The sequence below is a fragment of the Drosophila yakuba genome, chromosome 3L, assembly GCF_016746365.2.
Source record: "Drosophila yakuba strain Tai18E2 chromosome 3L, Prin_Dyak_Tai18E2_2.1, whole genome shotgun sequence".
NCBI lineage: Eukaryota > Metazoa > Arthropoda > Insecta > Diptera > Drosophilidae > Drosophila > Drosophila yakuba.
In genome coordinates, this window is record NC_052529.2 from 8,158,476 (window position 1) to 8,185,507 (window position 27,032).

The window sequence follows — 27,032 nt, forward strand, 5'->3', positions numbered from 1 at the left end:
ACATTTTAAAGAGCGCAAGGAGGAAAGTGTTTTTTCGTGAAATGCCTGATAATTAAAAATAAAGCGTATATATGGCAAAGGAAGTTTTTCATTTTTATACAAAATAATTTTTAGTCTTTATTTTAATTTTGTTTTGTTAAAACAAGTGAACTTAGTTACAGCTAGATAACGAAAGAAGACCTTTTACAAAATATGGTTTATCAATAAGAGCTTTAGATAACTTTGGTTATCTTTTCTTATATAGGCAGTTTGGCTTACAAAGAATTCGAGCCAAAAACGTTGGTCAAATATATGAACAAAATGCAAACCAGTGAACTAAAGCCCCGAATCCGTGAAGCTGCGTTATTGGGAGGCTCAACCATTTGCTTATAGGCAATCACCCTGGAGGGAGGATATTTCTCAATGGCCTTCTCGGCAAACGCTCTAATGCCCGTCCAGGACTCTTCAGCCAGATGACGAATATCTCTGGCCGGGGGAAAGAACTTGTACTCCACCTGATCCTGTCCCACTCCCGACATCTCGAACACAAAGGAGAGTGGGAATCCCGCGAGCAGTGCATAGTCCATGCTGGTGCCACCAAATGTTCCATCAAATTTAGCATATTGCCACGTCTTTATAAAGGTGCCCGTACTTTGCCTAATTCGATCGGCAACAAACCTTCCGATTTCATCGTGCTCCTTTTGGTTTGACACTGGTGCGCTACATTAAATGTAATGTAAATGTAAGTTAATTATAAATTATTAGGCATTTCTTTGCAACTTACGTATTGTAGACCCAAGGATAGAAGACCGATCGGTTTGCCGTGTGCAGTGAGAGATACATTACCGCCCGTTGACTGTCCACCAGGATGTGCATTATGTCGCGCACCGTACGTGCCTCCACCTCCGAGAATGGTGCACTGCCAGCGTAGTTCTCATCACAGGGATCCTCCAGCTGCGAAAAGCCCACCTTCCAGTCAACTGCAAAGTTCCTGTTGAGATTCGTGCCAAAGCAGTTGCCTCCATTCGGTGTCCTCGTGTTTCGCCAGTAGCGATCGGTATTGCGTGAATATACGTAGCCATCTGGATTCGCCAGTGGCATTATGTGCCAATCGAAGTCAGCCAAAAGATCGGAATTCTCCTCAAATTCCACCACCAGTTTGTGGATGGTGAGGAGGGCGGCGGCGGGAGTCATCCACTCGCGCGAATGGAGGGCAGCATCCAAGAATATCACCCTCTTTCCCGGTCGTCCATCTCCGTTGGTTATCATCGCCACTTTCAGCACTCGCTTCTCGTAGGTGCGACCCACATTCTTTAGTGTCACTCGACTGCTGTATGACCGAGCCAGCTGATCCAGGTACTCCATGATTCCATCGTAGCTTAGGTAGTTGTCCAGTTGCAGCTTAACTGCTCTTCGTCGGCGGACTCCCCTTGTCTCCGCCAGCGGATTCACAATCGCCGCTAGAACGACGATCCCACACAGAATTCTCCACATGCTGCCGGAGAGCCAATGTGCCGGGAACTAACTCTGAGCATTCCGAGTTCGGTTAATATATACATGGCTTTGAGAGATATGGTATAAAAGTGCTTTTATCGTGACCACGAATATACAATACCCTCATTCGTAACTATTCCTAAACACCCATTTTTTACTTAACGACCCAAATGATGTGAGAAATGTGTTCATGTTTTGTGTATGATTTATACAATTCTTGGAATTTTGGCAATTTTTATAAATCACAAACAACAAATGTTTTCCCTCTTTATTGGGAACGGACTCTCTTTAAATATATATATATATTTATATATACATATATAGTAGCCCACATACTTCATGTTTAAAACATATTTGAACAAATTTTCGAGTAGCACGCAAAATTTACGTCATTCAATACTCAAACAGGTTTGTAGTAGAAATCCATTGAATCCTATTCTTTAAATAAGCATGCAATCGCGAGACTATAAACAAAGAGAATGGAAAGCACATTCTCTTAACTTTTTATCTCTACACTAAAGAATACACTGATTTATAAACAACACACGGAAGAATTGTGCTGAATAATACAACTGTAGTATGCATTTTTACATGCGCATATTCCCTTTATAAGTTTATTAATCGGTTGCGCTATTCGTCAACTTTTATTAATTAAAGGGCAAATAATTATACTTGGTTGATTCCAATGCAAAGATGCGATAACTCGACACAAAATAAAACTATGTTATTAACAACTATTTCACAACCTTTTGCTAAGACCACCCAAATCGACTTAATATTTGTTGGCAGCAAAAAAAAAGAATGCAGATGTTGAGGCAAGTTTGCGCCATGACTCTATCTTGCCTTGCGGCTTTGCCATTTTGCGGTTTAAAGGGCCATTAAAAAATGTAATTATGTTGATAAATACGTCTTACTGGGCATTTTGCTTTTTTTTTTATTTTTCGCCAACTTTCCTTTGGCCAATGTCCTGGCTGTGGAAAGTGGGAAAACTTTTAGCCGCAACAGCTAAATAAAAACAACAACTAACGGCTCGGCCTTTCTTCGTCTCCTTTTGCATTTTGTTAGCTGTTTCAACTTTTCAGCCAACAAATTTACTAGCCCTGGTCGGGCAAATATTTTATCATTGCGCCTTTTAGCACTCAAGTGGCGGACAGAAGTGCTGGCTGCAAAGGGGGGGAGTGGCAGGAGGTCCTGCAGGATGTCGGACTAAGCGCAGTTTATGGCTTCATTTTTTGCAAATTTGTGCCTTTTGCTCGGTTTTTCAATTCGCAAGTTTTTGCTCCAGAAGTTGCTGGCCCTGTTCTGGTAATCATTTTGGCCATTACTTTGATGGCCAGCTAATGAAGCTATCATTTAAAGAAGCTGTGAGAAAAGGAAGAGCACACAAATTGGTTATTGACTCCGGGCATTCATAAGTTTTCGATTTGCCCTTCGGCTGCGTATGGAGTTTTTCCGTTTCTTTTGCAAAATTAATGAGCCTGCAAAAATCTGATTTCAATTTCCCGATTACAGTTGTCAATGTGCATAATTTACGAGGATGGGCAGAATCTTATTAGTTCATAAGCCACGCCACTCGATACTCCTTCGCCCTTTCAAACTTTCAAATGCTCCTGGCTCCTTGGTTTGCCATCATTCCAGTCACGTAGCTTCCATGTCCGATTTTTAAGTTTGCGCTGCACAAATCACGTAACCCCCCAGCATCCTTCTGTCCAGGATCCAAGGATCTCGGAGTGGTGTAAGGACCAGAGCTAATGTCCTACTTGGGGCTGTTTGTAGGGTGCACTTTGTGTGGATTTTTATGATTTGTTTACGCTGCCGCCGAACGTGAGTGATAAACAGGGAGTAAGCCGCAAGCTGGACAAGAAAACCACAGCAAATGGTGTGCACATGATGCAAATATAGTTATGCAGGAAGATTATACAGCAAACTGTTAAATGAGTCAATCAAGAAGTTGCTGTGTTTTACTTTAACTACAGAACTAACCTTAGCACAAGCTCATAAATAAATACTTATTAAAAACCATTAATTACTTTAGTTCAACAATTTATTTAACAAGCATACACAAGCTACAATGCATAACCTTAACTTAAGTAATGAGCACCTAAAATCCGTAGTGGGTACCGAAACCATCGAAGCTCATGTGGGACACGCTCTCCGCCGGAGAATATTGGATGACAGCGGGCTGCTGGCTGTAGTGGGCGTGCTGCTGGTACACAGAGGGTGTCTCCACATGACCAGGTTGGTGGTAGCTCTGCACCTGAGCAGGCTGATGGTAAACCGATGGAGCCTCTACATGAGCAGCCTGATGGTAAACCGATGGAGACTGGACATGGGCAGCCTGATGGTAAACCGATGGAGCCTCTACATGAGCAGCCTGATGGTAAACCGATGGAGTCTGGACATGAGCAGCCTGATGGTAAACGGGCGATGCCTGGGTAAACAGCTGGGTTGGTTCCTGATGAGCCTGTTGGGCGTAGACCGGAGCTGGAAGCGAGACTGGAACTGGAGCTGGGGCATAGCTGAAGGTCTTGGCCACCGCCGGCTGATAGACATTGTTGCTGATCCGGGTGTCCTGCTTGTGGACCTGCGAGTAGGGCGTGGCCAGCGACTTGGCGTAGTGCGAGACGGTGCCATCGAAGCTCCTGACGACATTCTGCTGGGTGTGGGCCACCGCGTGCTCATCGCCAGCATAGCTGATGGTCGGTTGGGCAATCAAACCCGCCCAGGTGGGTGCCAGGAGTAGAAGCAGGCTGGAGGCAACGCTGAGGAACTGGAAGTAAGCCATGTCGATTGAGGCAATGGGAACAACTGTGCTGGATAAGTCTGTGGTTGGGCCATATATAGAAGACCTGACCAGCGCAATGAACAGCGCTGAGCAATTACTCATAATCGGGCGCAGTGGTCGTTTCAACTCGTTTCGGCTTTGCCGGCTGGCTTTGCGTGACTTTCAGAAATCCATTTCTCTATCCCTCGATCGTGGCAAATCAATTTACAATTGCCCAGCTCTCCGAGTGACAGCCACAAAAGCTGGTGGGGGTGAGCCTATCAGCCGGAGAAGGCGATGGAGAAGGGCGTGTCGTCGACCCAGTTTCATGGAGCCCAAGACTTTGGGCCCATAGTCATTGCATAATGCCCGGAATAAGGTAAGGTTTGTGCACTTGCTCCACATAACGCGGTGATGGCAACTTACAATTGTCCGCTGAAGGGCCATCAAGTGGCCCAAACATATTGCGGCCAACGCGATTTATTGCCCATCGGAGATGCATTAACGCCGCTGCCAAATGGTTAATGCATTTCAGTTTCAACCGCTCTTGAAGCATCTCAATCCGAGAGTTACGCTTCCACATGAAGATATGCAGGTTTATGTGGATACTTGTATCTTCAACCATCCGAAGTGGCAATCGTTGTGGCAAACGAACCATCAATGGTATTAAGTTGTATTCAGTTGTTTTCCCTTCGATATTGCAAGTATGAATATTGAATATTTGAATAAGACCAAAATTTTACTCAGAACTATCTTTAATAGAAGAATCGCAGTATGAATTTAGTGCTAGCTTAGACACATTCTAATTAGAATCAACAATTAGAACCTTAAATGTTACATTGCATTTCGATCGAAAAGCATACCACTTCCGCTTTTAACTTAGTTCCCTGTTTCCGTTTCCGTTTCTGTTTCAGTTTCTCCCTCAATGGAGCGACACTCCACTCTAGTTGAAGTTGCCTCAATGATGGGATGCCTCTCTTTGATTCTTTGGATGGCCCGTGAAATCGTTCAGCTCACAATTGAGTCATAATGCAATTGGCAAACGTCAAGCAAATGTTGTTAGCTTGCCAAACGAGACAAAGAATGGGAAGATGGATGGATGGAATGGATGGAATCGATGGAATGGATGGAGGTACCGGATATCCGGTGGGCAAGTGTTGGGGACATTGTTGCCCTCAAGAGCGGAGAAGAGTGGAGAACTTTTGCGCAATGAAAATGACACAAACTGGCAAATAGCGTCAACATCTCGGCGCCAAATGTGATTACGGTAACAGCGATTGCTGACCAACTTGAGAAAGTCACCTTTGTTGGTCCCACTCGATACACATATCTTTATTGTGCGGATTATGGAGGACAGGAAGGCATGGAGGCGGAGAGTGTGTGCTTGTGTGTCCATTATGGTCCTTATGAAATTCGGCACATAAATTGTATTATTGCATTTATGCTTGATTTTATTTCGCAGCCCAACTTTCGACTCTGCTTTTCTTTGCTGATTGTGTTTGAGTGTTGAATTGGCTTTCGCATTACTGGTTCTTTTTCTTATTTTTTTTCCTTTTTGGATTTTCGTTTTGGCCTTAAGTGGATTCGTCTTCGTTTACGTCTGCATTGTCGTCTGAACTGAACTTAACGTTTTATTGAACCGACAGGAATCACATGTGAGTGCTTACATTTCAACGGTTTCCTTTGCCATTTCAACTCGTGCGCCAACGCAATTTGAACTTCAATTAGCTGCATTTGGCCATGGCTAATAAACGCCGCCTTCGTCTTCGCTCCTCGTGCTGATATACAATTACAAATGACGCGTCAGGGCCAGGCCGAAAGTCAATTACCAGCGAGCACGGTGGGAAATGGGTCTCATCTCTTACCAATTTTTGATGAAAAAAAATATTACGAGTTTTTGTAGACTTAGGGAAATTAAATACAAATTGTAAGAACACTGCTGCCTTTAAGAATGATATATAAAAAGTAATCCATGAATCACAATACACATAGCTCCTTATACTACAACACTTTAAAAGCTTAACACTTATCCTAATAAGCCATGTAGAATTTTTCTCTGTGCACTCGAAAGCGAAAAGAAGGAAAAGTAGCATAAAAGCCCGCGCCTCGTTGGCTAATTGGAATTGAAACATAAATTAAGCGTCCAATTTGGAGGCGAAGACGGCAGAATGCAACAAAAACTTTACGACTTCTTCACTTTGGCCAATTGCGAGTTCGACTTCCGCATTCACATGCCTTTCTGCACTTTTACGTTTTGTCGTAATCCCCGCCAATTACTAACCCTCCACCCACCTACATACATATGTATGTAACTCTTCTCCTTCGTCGGCCAAGTTTTGTTGCTCTAACCGCTGGTGTTGCATCCACATTGACAGCTTAGATTAAGTGTTGACTATAAATTGGCACGGTTAGTTGGCGGTTGTATTTATGAGGCCAGTGCAGTTGCCATTTAGCAGGTCAAAATTATAGTACTTTCTGGCAGTTACAAGTGGTCAACGAAAGTTCTTTTCACCTCGTCATAGTTATTGTTCATTTGTTCTGTGGGTTAATTAACCTTGCTTTGTTGAAAGATATAGTATTCCTTCCTAAACATATCCCATTTTTATAAAAATTCTGCACTATGAATTACGAGAGAAATAAAATATTAATCACACAGCTCCTTTGAATTCGAACTAGTGGCACACGGGTTAAGTTCCGCCATGAATGCTGAGGTTCCTTGGTGTTATATTGCCAATCAGCGGCGGAAACGAAAACCCACACCACACCACTCCACCCACTCGCACACCACCCACTCGCAGACCAAGGCCACTCTCATTTTGCCCCACCGAATGCTCCTTGGCCATCCGTACTTTATGGCACAAAGGGGACTTGGCTTCAATTTTCTTTATATTACAGCTTGATTTAATTTGACGTGAGACTTGCTCTGGGGCCCTGTTCTTGACCAGACCGAAATTAGAAATGTAGTCATGCAGTGCCAGTGCGGAGGCCAAACTCGCACTTCAATCTGATTCAGATTGCGATTCTGAAGCTGAAGTGAAACGATTACAGGTTACACGTTTGGGGAAATTCAAATGTTTCTTAATGAAAATATGAACAATTGGAAAAAGCAAATGTCATTTGCCAGCTGCCAGGAGCAGCGACTTAAGGGTGGCTGATCTGCCCGATTGATATAATTTCATTAGGCGACCTTTCCCTCCCCCAACCCACAAAGAAAACATTTTCAATGTAGTGCCACGCCCACCGCCGACCACCACCCACCCACTGTGACAGGAAAAACTTTTGGTGCAAAACGAGGAATAAAAAAGTAACGGAAAGCGTTAGCTTAATAACAAATGGAAAGCGGAAAACGAGAGGGCAGTGCTGGTGGAAAAAAATTGGAATGATAATGAAAATGAAAATGCATAAACAGAAATCGTTGACAAGGCGGTGGGCGGAATGTACTGGGCGCTTAGATGAGGGACGGCTGTGTGGAAAACTCATTAAAACTTTTCACAGCCCATTTAAAAGCAATTTGTAAATTGTAAAACTTGCACTTGGCCCGCGCAAAGTCGGTGAAAAACGGTAATAATTATTATTTATACTTTCACGCCCAGCATAATCCATATTTTGAGCGGAATGTAGGCTGAGCTGAGTTTTAATGCAATTAACTGTTCGTAATTTGTACAGCTAAACTGAGCTTGTCTTTAAACCTATTCTTATTAGTAGTCCAATTTTATAACAAGATCTAACATAAAACCGGGAAATAAACTAACAAACTTTTTTTAGAATATTTAAATGCCAGTTTTGTAATTAATCTTTCAATTGCTTGTAAAAAAACACAGTAAAAAATCCTTAAAAGGAATGGTGCGCTCAGCAATCTGCCACTGCCCATTTCCGTGGCATCCTTTCAGTGCGGAAAATAAGGGCTCGTCGCAATCACTTTGAGCCCGTGGAAAGGCTCACAATCGCAGACATTAAATCAAATTTCCGCACAATTCCGGCAAGGGGTATGCGAAAAATTGTGTTAGCTGCGGTTGGCTTTTCTCCGGCAGCCTTCTGCTTATTTTACTTCCACCTAACCGATGCCACAGCTCCACTTAAATATTCAAAGCGAAAAGTTGCCCTACACCTTTGCGTCTTGGCTGACTTTCCCCAGTTTTTCGTGTTTTCTTTTCTTTATTATTCAAACGCCGCTTTTCATGTGCAGTGCCGAAAAATTCCCACAGGATGCAGTCAAAGGCAGTGGGGTGATTAAGGGTTGGGAGGGGTAAGGGGTGAAAAGGTCGGTGGGTGAATTGTATTTCACATGTGCAGTTCTTTAAACGTTTTTATAGCGCTCATCTCGCAGAGCCCCACATGTGAGCAAGAGTCTAGGCAATTCTCAAGAGACATTCTACCTTTCTGTTAACTTAGAGCAGCAAAGAATGCCTAAAAACAATAAAAATAATATAGATTATAATATTTCGTACAAATTCAAAAGAACCGCTCAAGTGGCCTTTATTGTTGCCAGACTAGAAGAAAAGTTCGTTCGGTTTGAGTCTAAGCTAACCGTGTGGTTAGTGACTTCGATATAATATTTAGGACCTTTTCTGCACTAGCAACTGAGCTGTCAGCTTAACTATTTTGTAGCCAAAGCGAGCTACCATATTTTGGACTTCACTCTAAAAGTTTTTATTTATCTTCCTGTACTTAGTTATTTTAATCAATAATATAATCAATAATATATTATAAATAACATTATTCCCAAATACTCCACACCGAACATAAGTGAACGCTTTATTTTAGCTTTTAAACCGCTCTCGGCAACTACTAGCTAATCTAGCTATTTGCAACATGGCATTTGGCTACTCTTTCGCTGCGAGAGTTGGCAACACTGCCACACTGTCAAATTCCAGTAATTATTCTCCTCTACTGCTGTTGTTGAATTGCAAAGTCGTTCGGCGCTTTAGCATAGAAGCCCAGCATATATTTGCCCGATCCGAAAGCAGCCGGAGATCAGTGAAAAGATATACGTATTTACCGCTAGTTGTGCAGTGCGAAAACGTGTCCGGAAAAGCCAAAGGCCAGCGACAGCGAGTGCGAGTGCGAGCGAGAGAGCAGGTGACAGCGACACCGACAAGATACCCCGCTCCCCACCCCTCCGCCAACAAACCCTTTTCGACTGTTTTTTTGCACGGCACGGGAAAAACCGAAAGAAAAACGAGATTTTCAATTGATTTGCGACGCAGTCCGGCCGGAAAATGCTCATAAACCTTAAGGTGAAGACCTTAGATGCGCGCACCCACGAATTCAGCATCGACAATGAGGTAATGTTTTGAGGTTGTGTGTCCAGGTCTAGAGGCTTCTATATATCCATGTACCCCGCCCATTTGCAGCTCACCATCCGCCAGTTCAAGGACCAAATAGCCGAGAAGACGAACATTGCGGCGGAGAACCAGCGTATCATCTACCAGGGTCGCGTTCTGGCCGATGATAAGCAGGTGAAGGAATACGGTGAGTCATGCCCCCGGGAGCACCCCCATATATATATACATATCTACCACTTGTATCTAATACATCTCTATGCCCATGCAGATGTGGATGGCAAGGTGCTCCATGTGGCGGAACGACCACCGTTCTCGCAGCGCGGTGCCAACGCCCGGAACAATGATGAACCCATGCGCACCTTCCGCAATGTGGCACGTCCTCCGCCGCCGGGAATGCGCACCTCTCCGTATTTCCGCGCCCTCGACGGCATGCTGGTGGGCACCATGGCCATACCCGTTAACAATGGTCCAGTTGCAGGGGTAAGCCATTATGCTAAACGATCTTTCAACACCATTATTAAAACGTATCTTAGCAGACTCGCCCTCCACCAAATCGTTATCCCAACTCCTCGTCCTTCTGCATTAACCGCATCACTGTGGCCCTGCACATGATCGATTGCGCCGACAATATAGCAGCCTATCTGGAAAATCCAGCCGTTGGTCTCAACAATCAATCGCTGGACATCCTGCAGCGTGGTCGCTGGTCCATGGAGTCCACTGTCGTGGAAGTGGGTGTTTCTTCGACGGATCTGCCGCGCAACAATAACATCATCGATATGGTCCAAGATGCTGTGACCGCCGCTCTCTCGCGTACTGGCGCCCGCAACTATACGGTGGTGCAGCTGCCCACAGTTTATACCAACGAGAATGGCGAGACCAGCCAGCAGAGGACTGGCGAAGCTGGAACCAGCGAAGGAGCAGCCAGCGGAGCTGCAAGCAATGCTAGTGGTGAAACCACAGCGGCCACTGTGATTATCGAGGATGTTATCGAAACGGACGACGAAGCTGCCGATGGAGCATCGGATCGTTCCGTCACGCCAACACCAGAGCCGGAAGCGGAGGGAGCAGTTGGTGGCCAACCGGCCACTGCAGCAGAGACTCCCACATCCTCGGCTGGATCAGCAAATGACGCGGCTGCAGAAGGAGGCAACAACTCGGGCCCCAGGCGCCGCACTCGTCCGCAGGTGTTGGCCCAAGTGATTCAGCACTATCGTGGCGTACAGGCTCGCTTGGCGCCTTTTGTAGATCGGTACTATGAGATTCTCCAGAATGATCCCACTTTCGAGGAGAGTGTAAGTCAATAAGCCGTGCTCCTATTGGCCTATTAGAAAATGTGAAACATTTTATTTCGTTTTTAGGACACCGCTGGACGCGAGAACGCGCAGCGAATTTTTGATCGCGTTTCGGAGGCCTTCCACTACCTTTCGCATGCCCAGCACGCTATATCCGATTTAATGCTTGACCTGTCGCAGCCAGGACCACGTGTGCTCACCTGCCGACCCATTCTTGTCGAGCAGAGCGGCTACATACGCTCCAATAACATTTTCACGCCCAACTTTTTGGCACCGGCCTCGGGTCTCCTCAACGAGCCTTTCCGTAATAGAGCACCTGGTACTGCCTCTGCAGCTGGAACGCAAACGCCCAACACCGCAGGCACTCCAACTGCTGTGGCACCCCCGCAGGCTGCCAATTTGCAGGCGGCCACCGATGCCAGCCGCAGTGCAGCGGCCATGGCGGAGATCGCCAGTCGAGCTGCTGGAGCCGCTGCGGAAATGGCGGCTGGAGCTGCGAGTGCGGCTGCCGCCGCTGCTCGCGATTTGTCCAGCGATCAAGTGGAGGATCCCGTCGACGAACCTATGGTGGCGCCAAATGCTGCAGGTGCCGCAACACCTGCACAACAGCAGCAGCGTCTAGAAATGGGTAAGAAAATGCTTTCAAATATTGTATGCAGATGAATTTGTGCTCAATTAGATTCGTTTCGATTTCATAGTCTCTGCAAGGAACTAGTGTCTGCTTAAGTACTGAATCCATATATACCCGTATTATTTGTTGACCATATTCTAGATCACGATCAAGATCAAGATCAAAGCGAAACTCCCGAACGAGAAAACCGACCAGTGCCTAGGCTGCGTGTCTATGTGCCAGTGACCCTGCCACCGCGCAGTATGTTTGATTGTTCGGTTGAATCCCATGCAGCAGTCACGGCAGACTAACCATAATCTCAACTGCTCACTAACTGCATCCCCTGTTTGGTTCCACTTTCACATTGCTAGTTTGTTTCTTTTACTGACCAGGCCCTAAAAAGATTAACCCTTGCTATTACCTCATGCTGTAACGAGCTGTTACTAACTCCTGCTGCTTTACAGATACCCAAATGGAAATGGCTCGCATTATTCAGGCAATGGTCAATGGTCAGCGGCCGAACGATGTTCATGTGGAATTCAATGCCCCCAACGTCATGTCGATTAACCTGCCGGTGCATGTGATGACGACAGTGCGACAGGCTCCGGCACCTGGATCAAACGAAACAGCAGAACCTTCTGCGTCCGAATCCTCCCCTGAAAGTACGCCTGCAACGGCCACTGCAGAGTCTCCAAATGCAGCTTCAACATCAAGTGGAACACGCAGTGGCGATCAGAGGGCCAATACCTTGCCCACCACGTCCACGCAAACGCGTTCGACATCTAGGCCACAGATTCAGATTGGCGGCAACAACAACTGGGGCGGACGCATTGCTCCCACACACACGGCATTCGACCGCTTCCTGCCTTGCAACAGTCATCACATTCGGGAACCCGAGCAGCTGCTCCAAAACAACAATACCAATCGCAGCACCTCTACAGCACCAGCAGGAGGAGCCACCGTTCTGTCGCCGACAGCCGCTGCCGTAACTCGTCCTGGTGAGTACTGTTCCCCTTCAGGGGAAGCTATCAGACACTACTTTATGTCCACGACCCCCGCCACGACCCACTTCGCACACCCAATCCATTTCATGCGCACACTCACCAACCAGAGATGGAAAGCACAGTCTCCCAAAAAAAAACCAGTCAAGTCAGGGCGTGATCAAACTTTTCCAAAAGCCTTGAATTCAATTAATCGAATGAAATTGATTTGGTTTCTTAAACTTAATATTAATTTCTATGAAATTTCTACTAAGTTTAACAGAAACCTGATTTAGTTTAAAACTATTTGCTTTCTCGACTGCCGACTGGGCTGCCATCTCTGACATTAATTTCCATTTTATCCATGTCATCATCTAGTCACCACTGGTCGCATCCAGCGCGGCAGTAACACGTTCCGCCCAATGTGGTCGTCGCGTCGCCAGCGACCAGCCAGCGAGCAACTAAACAGCCTGCGACCGGCAGCCTGGGCGCAGGCGCAGACCCAAACCACTCATGTTCAAGCTGCCCACGTTGGTGCTGGCAGCACCAATGGGGCCGGAGTCGGAGCCGGGGCCGGAGCCGGAAGAGTGCGGCCCACGGGAGGATCGCCCATCAATCGCGATCGGCTGGCGGCTCGAACGGCCCACGTTGGCGGTGGCAGCACCAACGGAGGCTTGCCCTCTGGCCGGCGGGGGCGACTACAGGCCGCCACCAGTCGCCTGTCACGACAATTTCCCACCCTACTCGCTAATTTTTTGCTTAATAATCTGAGAAATAATGCGCCAACAGCTTCGGTAGGCAGCGCAGTCGCCGCCGAGGGAGGTTCGGCCGCCTCATCATCATCAGGAGCAGCTGCCCCAATTGCTGCTACCACACCAGCTGGCCCACCGCAAACTGTTGTGCCGACATCCACACCCACTCCTGCCGGCGGAGATTCGAACAACCTGCGTTCGCAGCTGCGCAGCTTCCTCAACGACAGCCTCTTTGTCGGCGTGCCCATCAACGAGCAGACCATCCCAGGGGCCATTGGTCGCGCACTTGACTGGTTCGCAGAGAGCCTGGTTTACCTGCCGCAGTACGAGCGGCCGGAATACAACTCCCGCGACTCGGTGTGCAACATCCTGCGTGTCAGCCTGCGTCTGATTATCGAGCTTTGTAATGGAGCTCCGGGCGGCGGTGATGGTGCTCAGTTCGAGCAAAGTCTCAAACAGCTCTGTGACCAGTTCCGCAAGCGCCTCTACAGCGTTCTCTTCTTGTGTCTTGGAAGCGCGAACGCGGAGCTCTACTGGCGCCAGCTAATGCGCCTGCTTTGCACACCAATGCGATCCAGTAAGTTTACACCAATGTGCTCGCATGTAACCCTGCTAACTGAATATTTCTATTGCAGACTTCCGCAACGAAGCACTGCAGTTCTTGTGCATCTACATAGACCCCACGATTCCTGCCCAGACTGACACAGCAGATGCCCAACAGTTCCTGGTCCTGCGCAGCGTTCAAGCAACTCCTCCAACCGCTGCCGACGAAGTAGGTTTCCTAACTTTTCTTGCTGCCCAGAAACTCATGCACTAATAGCCATTCGTGGCGCCGCCGCCTTTTGCTCTCAACCCACAGCAGCAGCAGCCGCAAGAGCAATCTCTGGATACGGATGTTGAGATGGCTGAAGTGGCCGCCAGCAGCAGCAGCAGCAGCAGTTCACCGGCAGCCGACCTACCCGTAGTGATTGTGGGCTCAGAGCCCTGGCACATGAGTTTCCCCAATGACTGGTTGCCAGTGATAACGCGCGACCTACAGACCCAGTCAGAGGTATGTTATTTCGTTAAACTTTCTGAACCACACTAATAGAAAACTATGTCTCCACTTATGTATCCTGCAGCAGAGTCGTCCTCAGCCGCCGTTCTCGGATGCCTACATCTCGGGCATGTCCGCCAAGCGGCGGAAGATAATTCAGTCGGAAAAGCCGACGGCCAGCGTGGAGTGTCTCATTGCGAACGGAGTGCAGAGGGCTATCCAAAGCGCCGGTTTGGGTGGAACCAGTGGTAGCGCCTCAAGTTCGTCGATCAGTATGGATACCGTAATCGGTTCCATTGCTCACGACTCCACCGTTCAGGCTGCCTACACTGATGCGGTGCGGAATAGTTTAAAAGAGCGTATCAAGCAGGATGCGGATTTCAAGTCCAGCAAGTATCCACAGATCGCCAAGTTCGCCGAGCAAAAGTAGGGGGCAGTTGCAGCGGCCACCTTGTGCTTGTTGTATATTTTACTTTAATGAACTGTATTTAATTTACTTAATGGCTAAGTTCTGTTTAAATCGAGAAGACGACGAAGTTTGCGACAACACCAACACACGGAGTGGACCCTTAGCAAATGCTTCAAACTATTTAGACTAATAATATCCAACTGATATTTATCCACACACCCACACACACACACGATGGTTCAAGACACAGAGCCCAATCAAAAACGATTTTTGCGTTGCATGAATGAGCAAAATAAACACACATTAACCGAAAGAATGGCGATTGGAATCGGATTAAATGGACTTGGATATGGGACCACACACCGAGCGGAATGCTTTCAATTGTCCCAAATGGCGGTGGCGTCCCCGCGTCGCATGACGTGCTGCAAAAGCAGACCAGACCCGTGACGACAGCCAAATTCCGAATTCCAGCCAAGTACATATTTTGGCCGGCGCCAAATCGCCATTGACGTGAGCCGATGGCACATGATTGCTGGACTGGACGGCCGATGACGACCAAGCCGGAATGTGCAGATCCATTCAAGTGGATAAGCCATCAGCAGAAGCATTCCCGGAGGCATGTCCACACCAAGCCATTGGACCAGCATTCGAAAGCATACCACCACGCACCATCCAATTTCATCGTCATCGAATTCCGAAGCCTACGCTACTCTTGTTATTGTTGTCGCCTGCAATCGAAACACGAAAATGTGTCACATAAAAATGTTGAGAATATTTATGTGCAAAAAAAAGAAAAAAAAACCAGAAATCAACACAAATACCAAGAAGCCGTAAAGAAAAGAAAACATATGAATAAATAATAATTATAAATATTTGCCGCTTTTCTTTAAATATTTACTCGAAATGATTGGGCGCTAAATATAGATTGCTACGTAATCGAAGTATATTTTTGTACCTACAGTTATTGATTACAGTGCGGTTCAGCACTGTAACACCACAATTCGCATGTGTCAAGGTCGGCAGTTGCATTGCCAAAGAATTTAACATCCTACGTTTTTCTTTTCCAAACTAGAATTTATTTTACATCTGCATCTTTTATATTAATGGGAACTCTTTTGACTTGAGTCCTAAGAATTAATGTGGATTTGCATATTCAATCTTTAAAATCGTTCCAATTTTTAACACGTGAAACACGTTAAAAAAACTATAAAAAATGATTTAAGAAAAAACAGTTTCAGAGGCAAAGAGTTTGGAGATATACATATATCCTAGTTGGTAATTAGATAAGAAATATTCTATAAATCAAAAACTGTGTTCCCCGTTTTACGTTTACAATTTGGCTGGAAATATTGAAATAATTTTTTTATTGCAACATTATTGGATTGATAGAATAATAACCGGCACTATGATTTAAATAATAATAAAATCCCCTTAAATGAATGAGCCCGGCTGTATGTAAGTAATTAAGTTAATCTCTCAGACGGCCCTAAACATAACATAATCGTGCCAAGGTTCCTCGGGAGCTGGCAGTCTGCATGGAAAATGGAGATGGATGTGTTGGCTGGGCATCAGAAGTCACTCAGCCAGTGGCCGCCCCCCGATGATCCCGATGATTAATTGCAGCCAGAACTGCAGACGACGACGACGACCACGACGAGGAGGAGGAGGAGGAGCAGGAGATGGAGGAGGATGAGGAGACATTGTTGGCACGCGCAATCCGTGGAATTTGCGGAATTTGTGGCGAGCGCATTTAAGGCGCCCAGTGTTTAATTATGCATGCGGGCCCAGAACTTGGAGATAAATTAAGGCAGCGGACTTTGATGCATGGCTCCTGCTTCCATCTCCCAGCTGCCTGATCCCTTCCCCGCCAGAGTTTCTGAATCGCTCTGGCGCCAGTGGAAAATTTTCTTTCACTTGGCCCAATCTCAATTGGGCTGCCGGAGATCCTTAAACAAGCCGGTTCCATTCAAACACTGCCAACGATCCCAACCGATCCCAACCGATCCGATACGATACGATCCTATCCGATACGGTACGATACGATCCGAAAAGTCATAATTAAAAACATTGCGAGTGAGTGAGCGAGGCGAGTGCCAGATGTCTATGTGAAGGACAATTTATTGGGAGTGCGTAGGGCAAGAGCAGGAGGCAAGTAGCACATATGTAAGTACGTACCAACATGTGTCCACGATAATATAATGATGCCCCATACATAGAACTAGGTTCCAAAGAAGAAGATCCCAGCAGCAACCAAGCAACCAAGTAGCAAAGTAGCAAAGTAGCAAGTAGCAACATCAGCACTCGAAGGGGGCACAAACACGCACATCGCGATCGGGATTGAGTTGCAGATATAGATGGAGATGGAGATTGATGCCTGGCGCCGACATAACATGTAATTGAGTGTCGTGGACAATTATAGCCGCATCTCAAGTCCCCAATTGGCCAAAAAGCCGCTCGAGCATCTCGCCAGAGCGCCAAGAGATCGCAGAGAGCGTAAAACCAGCAGCAGCACCGCAGCAGCAGCAGCAGCAATACATATCGCACCGCAGCAGCAACAGCGCCGCCGGCAGCAGCAACAGCAGCAGCAGCAGATACGAATCCTCAACGTTAGCATTTCCACTCCCAGTCGGAAAGAGACCGCCCTGCAATCTAGACGTGATCAGCAGCCCATCAATAAATGAAATACAATAAAATACAATAGAGATATACTCGCGGTGTTCTCGGTTCGACAAACAACAAGCAAACGACCAATCGACAAATACAATTTTTTAGAAGATTAATTCCGAGCATCGGCGATCTACATACATATACAAGCGGGTCAGGAGGTCTAGCAGATAGGCGGAGGCGGAGGAGTAGCAGCTCCAGCTCCAGCTTCAGCTCCAGCTCTCCATATCCCAGTCTTAAAGATTCGATACGATCGATCGATCGATCGAACCTAACCAAACCAAACCGATCTGATCCGATCTTGAAGCGTTTTTGTGCGCGTGTGTTTTTCGAAAGATCTTCAAAAGTGGTGAACAGTGCGGCTTTGAAATCCGATGCCAGCGGTTCAGAGAATCAACGAAATCCTGCTGGAAAACCGAGCTGCCATGGAAACCCCCGCACGCACGCATATGTGCGCCTAGTGGGTAATTTCCCGAGTCTTTCGTTTTTCGTTTTCCGAGCTGCCTGCTCGAACAGTTGATAATCCGCCGCCCGGGCGAATGCAACGTGTCCTGGCCTCGAACCGGAAAACCGTGTTTTGTGAACTGTGCACCGCGTTATATCGTTACCGTAGATAAACAAAAAGTGTATATATATTTATTATTGCTCTGGCCAAAGAATTGTGAAATAATCGCATTCACCGAGTGACTGAGATCACTCATACGAAAATGACTTCCCTCGTGTACACCGTCTTTCACCTGGCCTCGCTGCAGTGTTCCGTGCGTCCGGAGATCTCGCCCTGCACCTGCGAAACGGGCAAGGCCTGGAACCATGTGGAGCTCTCCTGCGAGAAACTGGAATCCTTTAATGCCGTCGTGGACAGCCTGGCCAATAAGCTCAATGCCGACACCAATATCGACCTGAAGATCACGCACTCGCAACTGGACGACCTGGAAATGCGATCGTTTACGGATATGAACTTCAACTTGTACAAGCTACGGATGCAGTGGAACAGTCTCAAGTGAGTTGACTCATATCGATTTGGTTACACTTTTCGAGGGCAGGAGCCAAATGGCTTTATAAGGGGTTTCCCAGCGTGCACATTCGAGACAAATTCCTTTGCTTAGTCACTATTTTCTAGAAACAAACTAAATAGACTGAATGTACTTTACATTTCCCAACGAGAATAAATTGTTAACAAGAGAACATAGGTGCACTCCATTTCATATAGCATACATTTTAGATATTACTTATATTTAAAGGAAATATTATTTTTGAAAGATACTACTGTAGCTACAATACAGCAGAGCTACTTAATTAGTCTTTTTATTTCTTGGTAGCGTGTGCCAATTTCCGTGGAACGAGGTGTATCATCTATTGGGGAAATTACCCTGCCATAGATCCAATCAAAATATCTTTACTGGGGGGGAGTTCAAGGCCAACAGCCAAGTTCCGCAGAAAGGCAGAATTTTCCGCTCGGCCGGCTATCAATTTAGGTTCCTTAAACCCAATAAAAACCGAGCGAAAAATAATAATGCAAAATGTACACAAATTTCAATACGCTTATGTAAATGCACGAAAAAAAATGTGCTCAGAACTCAGATCGGTTCGGGTGCCCAGATCTTGTTTACAGCCATATAGATACTATACTAAAACAATAAAACAATAACAATGTCGTTTGTTTACGTCAAAGAGACCAGTGCCACCGCCACCGCCACCACCGTCGCCTCATTATCTAAAAGGCTAAATTGGGGAAAATTGCAAAGGAGATGGACTTGGAGATGGTGCAGTCGCATCTTAATTGCCGCCCAGCAGATGATTTAATTTTTCAATTAGGAAGTAGCATTGAATTGCCGCTAATTCCCAAACTACCACCAACCAGCCATGGGATGTGCCGCAGCTCGATTCTCATCATCATCGTCTTCATATTGAATTGATAACAGCACGGTCTTATCACCTACCGAAGTATTTATATAGGATTCAAGCTATGTATGTACTTAGCCGTATGGCTGGCGGTTATACGACGTATACTTAATGCGTACAAAAATTGATAATTGCAGTTGGTTGAAAGCGTCTTTTCAACGGGGCGCCTGCACGTTTTCCGACTCTGACTCTCAATGAATTTCAATTCACTGTCGCATTGTGTTTTATATATTGTCAATTATAAATAACGAGTATAAATAAGTGCTGTCAATCTACTGATCCACCACCGATCCACCACCTCTCCGTTCTGCACTTGCGAATATAGAAATAACATTCGAGCCTATTTCATAAGCGCCTGTCGCGGGTTCATTGATATTTGACTCCGTTGTCTTAAAGCAACAGTCGCGATTCAAAACAAAATATGACTCAGGATTCATTGTGCCCAACAAGAAATTCATTCAGCGAAAGGCAGCCGAAAATTCCGAAATTGCCAAAAAGAAAAGAAAATGTTTTCAAAAACTGAATTCAGTCACAAGGACAAGCGTTTGTTTAATTCTTCAATAGCTTCATTCAATTGCATCTTTGTCTTAGTCGAAATGAAATGGCTCTTTGTTATAGTCCATAGTACTAGACTCATTCATGTTTATTCTTCAAAAATCGCTTATCTTTATTGTTTTTGGGAATCTATTAAAAATTTCATAGCATCTGTGTGGGATGAAGCGCAGATTAGACGAACATTCCAAACACGTTTTAGTAATGTAGCATTCCATTGAAAGTATTTAAAGTAGCATGTGCAAACTACCGAAAGCTACTTATTCCTTAAGCTAATCAACAGATTGCGATGTTCGAGTTCTGGGAAAATTCATTCCTTGAATCGGCCTTCTGAAATCTAAAATCTGAAATCTGAAATCATGGCAATTTCCCGGCCTACCCCCACGATTAAGCTATTCGATTTATCATTCTCCGAATGCAATTTGTGTGCTCGTATGAAAGGCGGCATGACTTAATTAGCCGACTTGATCGAATCAGTGTTATGCACCATCTCCCCATCTCTGCGCCGATCTCCCCCAGAATCCAGAATACAGAATCCCAGAATCGAGCATCCAGCGGGGAGCGCGTGCCTCTGGTGGCAATGCCTTCGATTCTCGGCTGCTCGGGGAACGCTTTTTACATTGATGTCAATTTATAACAATTGACCTATTGCCTTAATATCGCGCTTTGACCAAATCATGCCAACCAGCCAGGAAAAGTATCGCCACCAGACACATGTGTATTCGTATGCACTGGGAGAAATTAGAGAAGCTTATCTGGCTGTACATACTTAGGATCTTTGTTGGCAAAATATATATATTATAACCGCTTGAAATCACAAGTTGTTTGAAATTCCCAAAAGATTGGCGGTAAAAGTCTTTTTTTTTTGGATTGTTTCCGATCGTCTGTGGAATTTGGGAAGTCTTTAGCTTGCATTCTTAAAAAATAGCAGCAAGATGATTTCAGAACATCTCGTAATGAATTGATAAAGGTTATCCCAATGCACTGATGGATCTCGTCCAAGTACACATTTCTATATCATCCTAGCCCAAATGTGGACCACAGCCGAAAGCAATTTGTGATAAGAGATTGTGTTTATTTGATTTCTTTTTACGACTATTAAATATGCTTAATGGCTGGCGCCAAAATATAATCAACTCGACTTTATGATCACTTTTTACGATCGCCCATAATCAGCGAGCACTTGAGTGAAGTGTGGTCAACTATTGAATGGACATAAGGACATCTGGGTGCTATGAGCTGGAAGCTGTGGGCTGGGATCTTCGAGAAGGAGTTATGTGGCCTTTTCGACAGATTGATTGGGGGCTTTGGTCTTGTGGTTTCTCAGGCGATAAGAAGGTCTCATGCTCGGGGCCCACTATATGTGCATTATGTGTTCAATCACTCGCAGATTTGTTTGAGGCTATTATTGCAGTGATCGCCATTATGACCAGCATTATCGGAGTGCAGTCACAGCCCTGAGAAAGTGCGAAAAATGTTGACGGCTTCATTCGCTTGCTGCCTGACAATTAATTATGATAACTACTCGTACATAATTTATTGGGTGTCGGTCGGTTGTCCGATGGAATATTCCCAGTCGATCTGTCTGGGCCCAAAAATGAGATAATGTTGCCGCTGGAAACGGATTTAAGTTACTCAATCCGTGGAGGTAGTACTCATAGTATAGTAAACAATAACAGAGCATTTCAATAGACCACCAAATACTACTAGTACTCTAAAATGGAATGTTTTCAACTTGTTTTTGTTTTCAATTTCAATTTGGGGGTTTATATATATATATGCTATACGGTTGGGGGCTCTCTCCCTGTTCCGTGGTCTTTGGGTCTTTGGTCCGGGGTCAGTGAAGAGCGAAGCAGGCAGTCCAATTGAATTTTATTATTACGCTCAATCAATGATCAAGGGGCCAGTTTAGGTCGTGTGACAATTATACCGCTGACGTTAAGGAATTGTGGATACATCTCTGCCCGATCGCACATACCAGTCATCCATCCAACCAACCATCTATCCAACCATCCATCCATCCATCCATCCATCCATCCAGCCATCCATCCAGCCATCCATCCATCCATCCATCCAACTATCTATCTCGATATCTATGTGCTCAAGTTCAACGGGCTCATTATAGATACAGTATCTCAGTGTCTGAGCATCTGAGCATCTGGGCAGAGTGTCCAGCTCGGCCAGCTTCACTCATTACATAATCAAGGCTTGACAAGAGCAGCTCGCAGATAAAGTAGCACTCCTCCTCCTCCTCCTAGTCCTACTCATCCTCCTCCTCCTCTTTGGAGCCGGCAATCAATCAAGATCGTCTGGCTAAAAATAGAGCCTGCCAATCAATCTGCTGCACAATCTGGCCACCGTGTACATATGTCCATATGTCCACATATTCCATATATCAACATATCCACATCCACATGCCAATAACGGGCGCCAAGGATTCACTTGGCACGCCATCCGCCATCCAGCCCAGTTCCCATCATGAATCTGCTGTTCTTGGGGGCCTCGTCGTTTGGCGCCTCGTCGGCGACAACTTAATAGCCACCTGCAGACGTCGATAAAGATACTGATCAGGTGCAGCGGTGCGGGATGGGGCCATAGCCCCTGATAAGGCTGCGTCATCAGGTCCAAAGATAGACCAGGGATGCGAAACTTGATATGGGCCCATTCAAAACTAATTACAGATTGGCTTGAATCACTGTCATGGCGTGAATCAGATTTAGGGGGCATTGCTCTTGTACTACAACGATTATTAGAGCCATTCATTAAAGCATACATTTTCGAAATTACTAGGAAATTTCGCCAGCGATCTACTAAACAATGTGTCTGATTATCGGGAAATACCCAATAAATTAAGAAGATAACTACAACATTTAGAGAATTTATAGTTTTAATATATACGTTTAATCGGCCCATTCCTTAAAACAGATTCGCCAGATCTTTTCATAAGTTAACTCATCTGATAAAAATGTTGAGTGTCTGCTTATATGTCAAACATTAGATATTTGTTAGTGCAAGAGATTTAGTTTTTACCAAGAATTAATGGGCACCTTTTCTTCAAAAGTCACTTAAGTCTTGGTGAAATGGATCCGGAGAATCCTACTGCCTTTTTGGCCGTGTGTCCAATATTCGGCTCCCTCCGTCTAATAATACGAAAATGTAATGGATTTGTTTTGTTGCCGCTATTTATAGATCGCTGCCCGAGGTGCCGTTCCGCGGGTTATCGAATGTCACCTACCTAAGCATCGGCGACAACGACCTCGACGAGATCCCGAAGCACGCCCTGAGCCACATGCCGAGCCTTTTGACTCTGGACATTGGGCGGTGCAAGATACGGTCGGTGCAGCAGGAGGACTTCCGGGGCATTCAACGGGTGACAAACCTGATCCTGGTGAGCAACATCATCACGCGCCTGGACAGAGGCTCCTTTCCCAAGAGTCTGCTCATCCTGCATTTGGGTCGCAATCAACTGGAGTCGCTCAATGGTTCGCTACACGATCTGCACAACTTGGAATCGCTGTTCATCAATGCGAATAACATCACCTCGCTGGATGACGAGCTACCCGATGGCGGGCAGCTGCGCCTCCTCATGGCCCACAATAATAGGTTGGAACGTCTACCGGCCAACATGGCCGGCATGCACAGCCTGGAAACGGTGCACATACACTGCAACCAACTGAGATCCTTCGATCGTGTACTGCGCAATGCCGTCAATCTGTCCGAGGTCATGGCCGATAACAATGAGCTGGAGTATTTGGCCCAGGATGAATTCGCCTCCTGCTCCAAGGTGGAGACCCTGCAGATGGGCTGCAACCACATCAAGTCGCTCAACTCCTCGCTGCTGCCCATACTCAAGCTGAAGAACGCCAACTTTTCATTCAACGACATCGAAGAGTTCTCCATGGCGGAACTGCACGGACTGCGTTCGCTGAAGACCCTCCAGCTGTCCAGCAATCGCATCCAACGTCTGCTGCCCGATCCTCGAGGAGTGCAGGAGCTGATGCTGGTCAACCTGGATCTGGATAACAACAGAATCGACGCTCTGAATGGCGCTTTGGCTGGCTTGGGCAATCTACGGATACTGAATTTGGCTGGAAATCGATTGGAACACCTCCAGGTGGGGGACTTCGATGGCATGCTTCGTTTGGACATCCTCGACCTGACCGGCAATCAGCTGGCGGAGCTCAAGCCCTTGGAAATGGTAAGCAACTTGTTGTCTTCATACTATTGCGTACTAATTGTCATTATTTGTATGTAGACTTTGCTGCCCAGCCTAAAAATCCTTAAGGTTGCCTACAACAACATCACCAAACTGGAGCAGGACTTCAAGGGATTGCCCGTTCTTTGCCAGGCCAACTTGACCAACAACCAGATCTCGACCATATCCAGCGAACTCGTCACCAACACACGCTGCAAAAACCACAATGTTCCCGGCAAACTGGAGATTCATCTAGATGGTATGTTATCAATGAGCTTATTTCTTAGCAACTGGGATTGCTCCTACCCCAAATTACTATAGGAATTTCTATTTTAACAAGGGTTCCAAGTTCTTCAATATACCTAGATCTAATAACTATATTGTTGATAAAAACTCTTCTATTTTTCTTCCAGACAATCCCATAATGTGTGACGTGGGCTTAAACGAGTTGTGTCGATTAATGGCAGTCCAGGAGGCCCGAATTCGAGGTCGCTCCCAGTGCTTTGAGAATGACCAGGAGGTGTGCACGGTACTCCCGATGCTATACAATGTGAACCTGCCCATAATGGTGACCAATCTGAAGTTGGCAGGCCGCGAGGTTCCAAAGCCGATGGTGCAGGTGATCATGCCATCGCTGATCAAGGCTAATAATGAGCTGTTACCACCACTTATTGCCACTCTGCGTAATCCAGTGCTCATTAGCACCGCATTGGTCAATCCGGTGATATCGCCACTACCAATACCACCACCACTTCTGCTGACCACCACTACGCCGCCACCGCCTCTGCCACTTCCTGTGGCACCAGAAGAGGACAAGAATGAGACTACCACCGCGAATCCAGTTGCCACGAACAGCGCACAGGAGACCACGACTACCACAAGTACCACGACGACGACGACAACAATAGAGACCAGTAGTCAGGTGGATCCCATCGAGGTGATCACCACCACAGCACCCACGACGACGACCACCAGCACCACGACACCGAAACCTAATGAAACGCTGCCCGTGATTGTGGAACTCCAGGATCACAATCCGCAGGACACTCCAGTCAATCAAACGGATGTCGGTGTGGCACAGGATGAGGCATCTGCCCTGGTACCGCCAGTGGTTCTCGATCCTCTACAGCAGGACCTGGAAAGGGAGAGGGAGCGTGAGAGGGAGCGAGAACTGGAGCGGGATCTGGACCACGAGGCGGTGGCCAAGACCGAATACGAGACGGTCGAGTACATCCCCAATCTGGTGCAGCCTCCAGTGGGCAGTGATGCACTGACGCCGCCGCCGAGCAAGGCGAATGCGCTGGAGGAGGACTCCGAGTCGGTGCACTCCAACTCCGTGCATGCAGAGTATCCGCACGCGGCGCAGAGCCTTCAGATTCCCGAGGAACCGCCGGAGGAGTGAGTCCTCCGCTTGGGGCGGTTAGGCTCCTCGGGGGGAATCCCCCGAAAATAACCACATTATTTTACTGTAAATCGCAGACGAATGGAGGCGGTGGAATCGATGGAGATCGGGCGGAGCAGCATGCAAACGGCGGAAAGGAGCGAGTTTCGGATTTGTATGCCTTAAGTTAACTTAGTTCTTATGTTTTATTTAAGCCATCGCTAAATCGAACCGTTGTCGAACCAAACGCTTTTTTGTTGAGTTTTTTCGTCGATATTATGCAAAATTCGATACGATTACTGCGGTTTTTCAATCCTGAATTCGGGACAAACGTACGAGGACAGTCTTATGATTTAAGCTTATTTGTTGGGGGCTCAATTTCGCGTATGTGTGCTTTGGCGTTGGCAAGCGGAACTCTTTCGCTTTTCAATTTCACGGAACTAGAAGGAATATCCTAAAAATGTTGAAAATATATGGATTAGAGAAAAATGTATACTTCATTCTGTTATATGTCTAGAGTTGATTCCATTTCAATACATTAAAATGGGTGATACATTTTCCAAAAATATAACTGAATGAATGTCGGCTCACGTAGTATGATCATTAAAATATGAAGTAAATTAAAACAAACCGTGAAATTAAAAAGCGAAAGCGTGACCGATAGAAACAGGAAGTTGGCGATATCGAATATGCAACTGCATATGCACATTATCTATATTTAATAACTGTATACACGTACGTATGTATGAACGTTGAACATCTACAAGTAGGTACTTAGAGTTAAACAACAGCAACAACAAATCGCATCGAGCTAATGTTAATAACGAAAAGCACTCACTCACATACAAACACACAAAACAACACACACACACACAAACACAACCGTAGCGGTGCACATGCACAAACTGAAAAAAAATACGAATAAAAAAACGAGAAAAAATATTGTTATCAGTTCGTTAACAAAATGAGAAAATAGATTTTAGCGTGTAATTATACGAAAATGAAAATGGTATTCTAAATAAAATCATAAATAAAACTCGATTTTGTTTTCTTTAAAAACTTGCCACGATTTCTTGAAGTTATTTTGGTTTTGAAAGTATTCTGTTGGCGCCAACTTGGGTTACCGCTAACGGTAGAGGTGGGAACTAAACTGCTCTAAGCTCACAAAACAAAAATATCACAATTAATTGATTTTAATGTTTGACAAATAGGAAAGATAAACAGAAGTAGATAGAACATTAAGTCTATTCGTTGGAAATCAATAAATACAACTGTAAATATATGACAAAAATAACGTTATCACTTTCACCCAAAAAAATTCACCACAGTTTGGTAAGTTTAAGAAGGCTAGAGAAATCGATAACTGATATGTGCGAACTACCGATTACCATCGATGACATGCGTATAAATCGGGACGACAACTAAAAAATACCGTCGTTATATTTAAATTATGATGTAGATAATTTTCAGTAATAACAATTTTTAAATAATTAAAATTATTATCTAAATTATTTATAATCTATTCAAATTATTATTTAAATGGCTACCTAAAATATTAATCTAAGAAAATATTGAAAGAAAAAGGGGAGATAACGATGTTATTTGTTGGTTGACTTTAGTATATAGATATTCCGTTTTTAATTTTACGAGATACAAATGAATAATAACAAATGAATATTACTTAATAACCAAAATATTTTTTTTCATTTATTAACTAGTATTTTTAAAATACTAATA

At 45.4% G+C, this 27,032-nt stretch overlaps 4 protein-coding genes across 17 annotated transcripts; 2 read left to right on the forward strand and 2 right to left on the reverse strand.

The window, feature by feature from the left end:
- Positions 1-97: 97 nt before the first annotated feature.
- Positions 98-1,507, reverse strand: LOC6533333 (carboxypeptidase B). The gene is made up of 2 exons (XM_002094023.4): positions 764-1,507; positions 98-699 (listed from the first exon to the last, which is right to left on the reverse strand). Exons 1-2 carry the CDS (start codon positions 1,471-1,473, stop codon positions 255-257), a joined length of 1,155 nt encoding a protein of 384 aa, XP_002094059.1. The 5' UTR covers positions 1,474-1,507; the 3' UTR covers positions 98-254.
- A 1,996-nt stretch (positions 1,508-3,503) lies between these two features.
- On the reverse strand, positions 3,504-4,977 carry LOC6533334 (pupal cuticle protein G1A). Its single transcript, XM_002094024.3, has one exon. It carries the CDS (start codon positions 4,358-4,360, stop codon positions 3,575-3,577), a length of 786 nt encoding a protein of 261 aa, XP_002094060.2. The 5' UTR covers positions 4,361-4,977; the 3' UTR covers positions 3,504-3,574.
- Positions 4,978-9,072: 4,095 nt separating this feature from the next.
- Positions 9,073-15,473, forward strand: LOC6533335 (large proline-rich protein BAG6). Of its 14 annotated transcripts, none has more exons than XM_015194422.2 (11): positions 9,073-9,522; positions 9,592-9,709; positions 9,791-10,002; positions 10,056-10,814; positions 10,881-11,442; positions 11,587-11,685; positions 11,889-12,422; positions 12,783-13,733; positions 13,792-13,928; positions 13,977-14,207; positions 14,281-15,473. In XM_015194422.2, the coding sequence occupies exons 1-11, from the start codon at positions 9,457-9,459 to the stop codon at positions 14,620-14,622; spliced, it is 4,011 nt and encodes a 1,336-aa protein (XP_015049908.2). In that variant the 5' UTR covers positions 9,073-9,456; the 3' UTR covers positions 14,623-15,473. The 14 variants fall into 14 exon arrangements, with proteins under 14 accessions (XP_015049908.2, XP_015049909.2, XP_015049905.2 ...); XM_015194423.2 differs by having other exon boundaries at positions 9,074-9,522; positions 14,019-14,207; positions 14,278-15,473; XM_015194419.3 differs by having other exon boundaries at positions 9,075-9,522; positions 14,278-15,473.
- Positions 15,474-17,216: 1,743 nt separating this feature from the next.
- Positions 17,217-26,331, forward strand: LOC6533336 (insulin-like growth factor-binding protein complex acid labile subunit). Its single transcript, XM_002094026.3, has 4 exons — positions 17,217-18,265; positions 22,909-23,917; positions 23,975-24,173; positions 24,328-26,331. The coding sequence occupies exons 1-4, from the start codon at positions 17,973-17,975 to the stop codon at positions 25,314-25,316; spliced, it is 2,490 nt and encodes an 829-aa protein (XP_002094062.1). The 5' UTR covers positions 17,217-17,972; the 3' UTR covers positions 25,317-26,331.
- The last annotated feature ends 701 nt before the right edge of the window (positions 26,332-27,032 follow it).

Bases quoted from the DNA above. Each gene is read 5' to 3' on its own strand.
- LOC6533333 (XM_002094023.4), bottom strand. From the start codon at position 1,473: ATGTGGAGAATTCTGTGTGGGATCGTCGTTCTAGCGGCGATTGTGAAT. The intron at 700-763 runs GTAAGTTGCAAA...CATTTAATGTAG, and splicing joins TATCCTTGGGTCTACAATAC to CGCACCAGTGTCAAACCAAA.
- LOC6533334 (XM_002094024.3), bottom strand. From the start codon at position 4,360: ATGAGTAATTGCTCAGCGCTGTTCATTGCGCTGGTCAGGTCTTCTATA.
- LOC6533335 (XM_015194419.3), top strand. From the start codon at position 9,457: ATGCTCATAAACCTTAAGGTGAAGACCTTAGATGCGCGCACCCACGAA. The intron at 10,003-10,055 runs GTAAGCCATTAT...AACGTATCTTAG, and splicing joins ACAATGGTCCAGTTGCAGGG to CAGACTCGCCCTCCACCAAA. The intron at 14,208-14,277 runs GTATGTTATTTC...TGTATCCTGCAG, and splicing joins ACCTACAGACCCAGTCAGAG to CAGAGTCGTCCTCAGCCGCC.
- LOC6533336 (XM_002094026.3), top strand. From the start codon at position 17,973: ATGACTTCCCTCGTGTACACCGTCTTTCACCTGGCCTCGCTGCAGTGT. The intron at 18,266-22,908 runs GTGAGTTGACTC...CGCTATTTATAG, and splicing joins ATGCAGTGGAACAGTCTCAA to ATCGCTGCCCGAGGTGCCGT. The intron at 23,918-23,974 runs GTAAGCAACTTG...ATTTGTATGTAG, and splicing joins AGCTCAAGCCCTTGGAAATG to ACTTTGCTGCCCAGCCTAAA.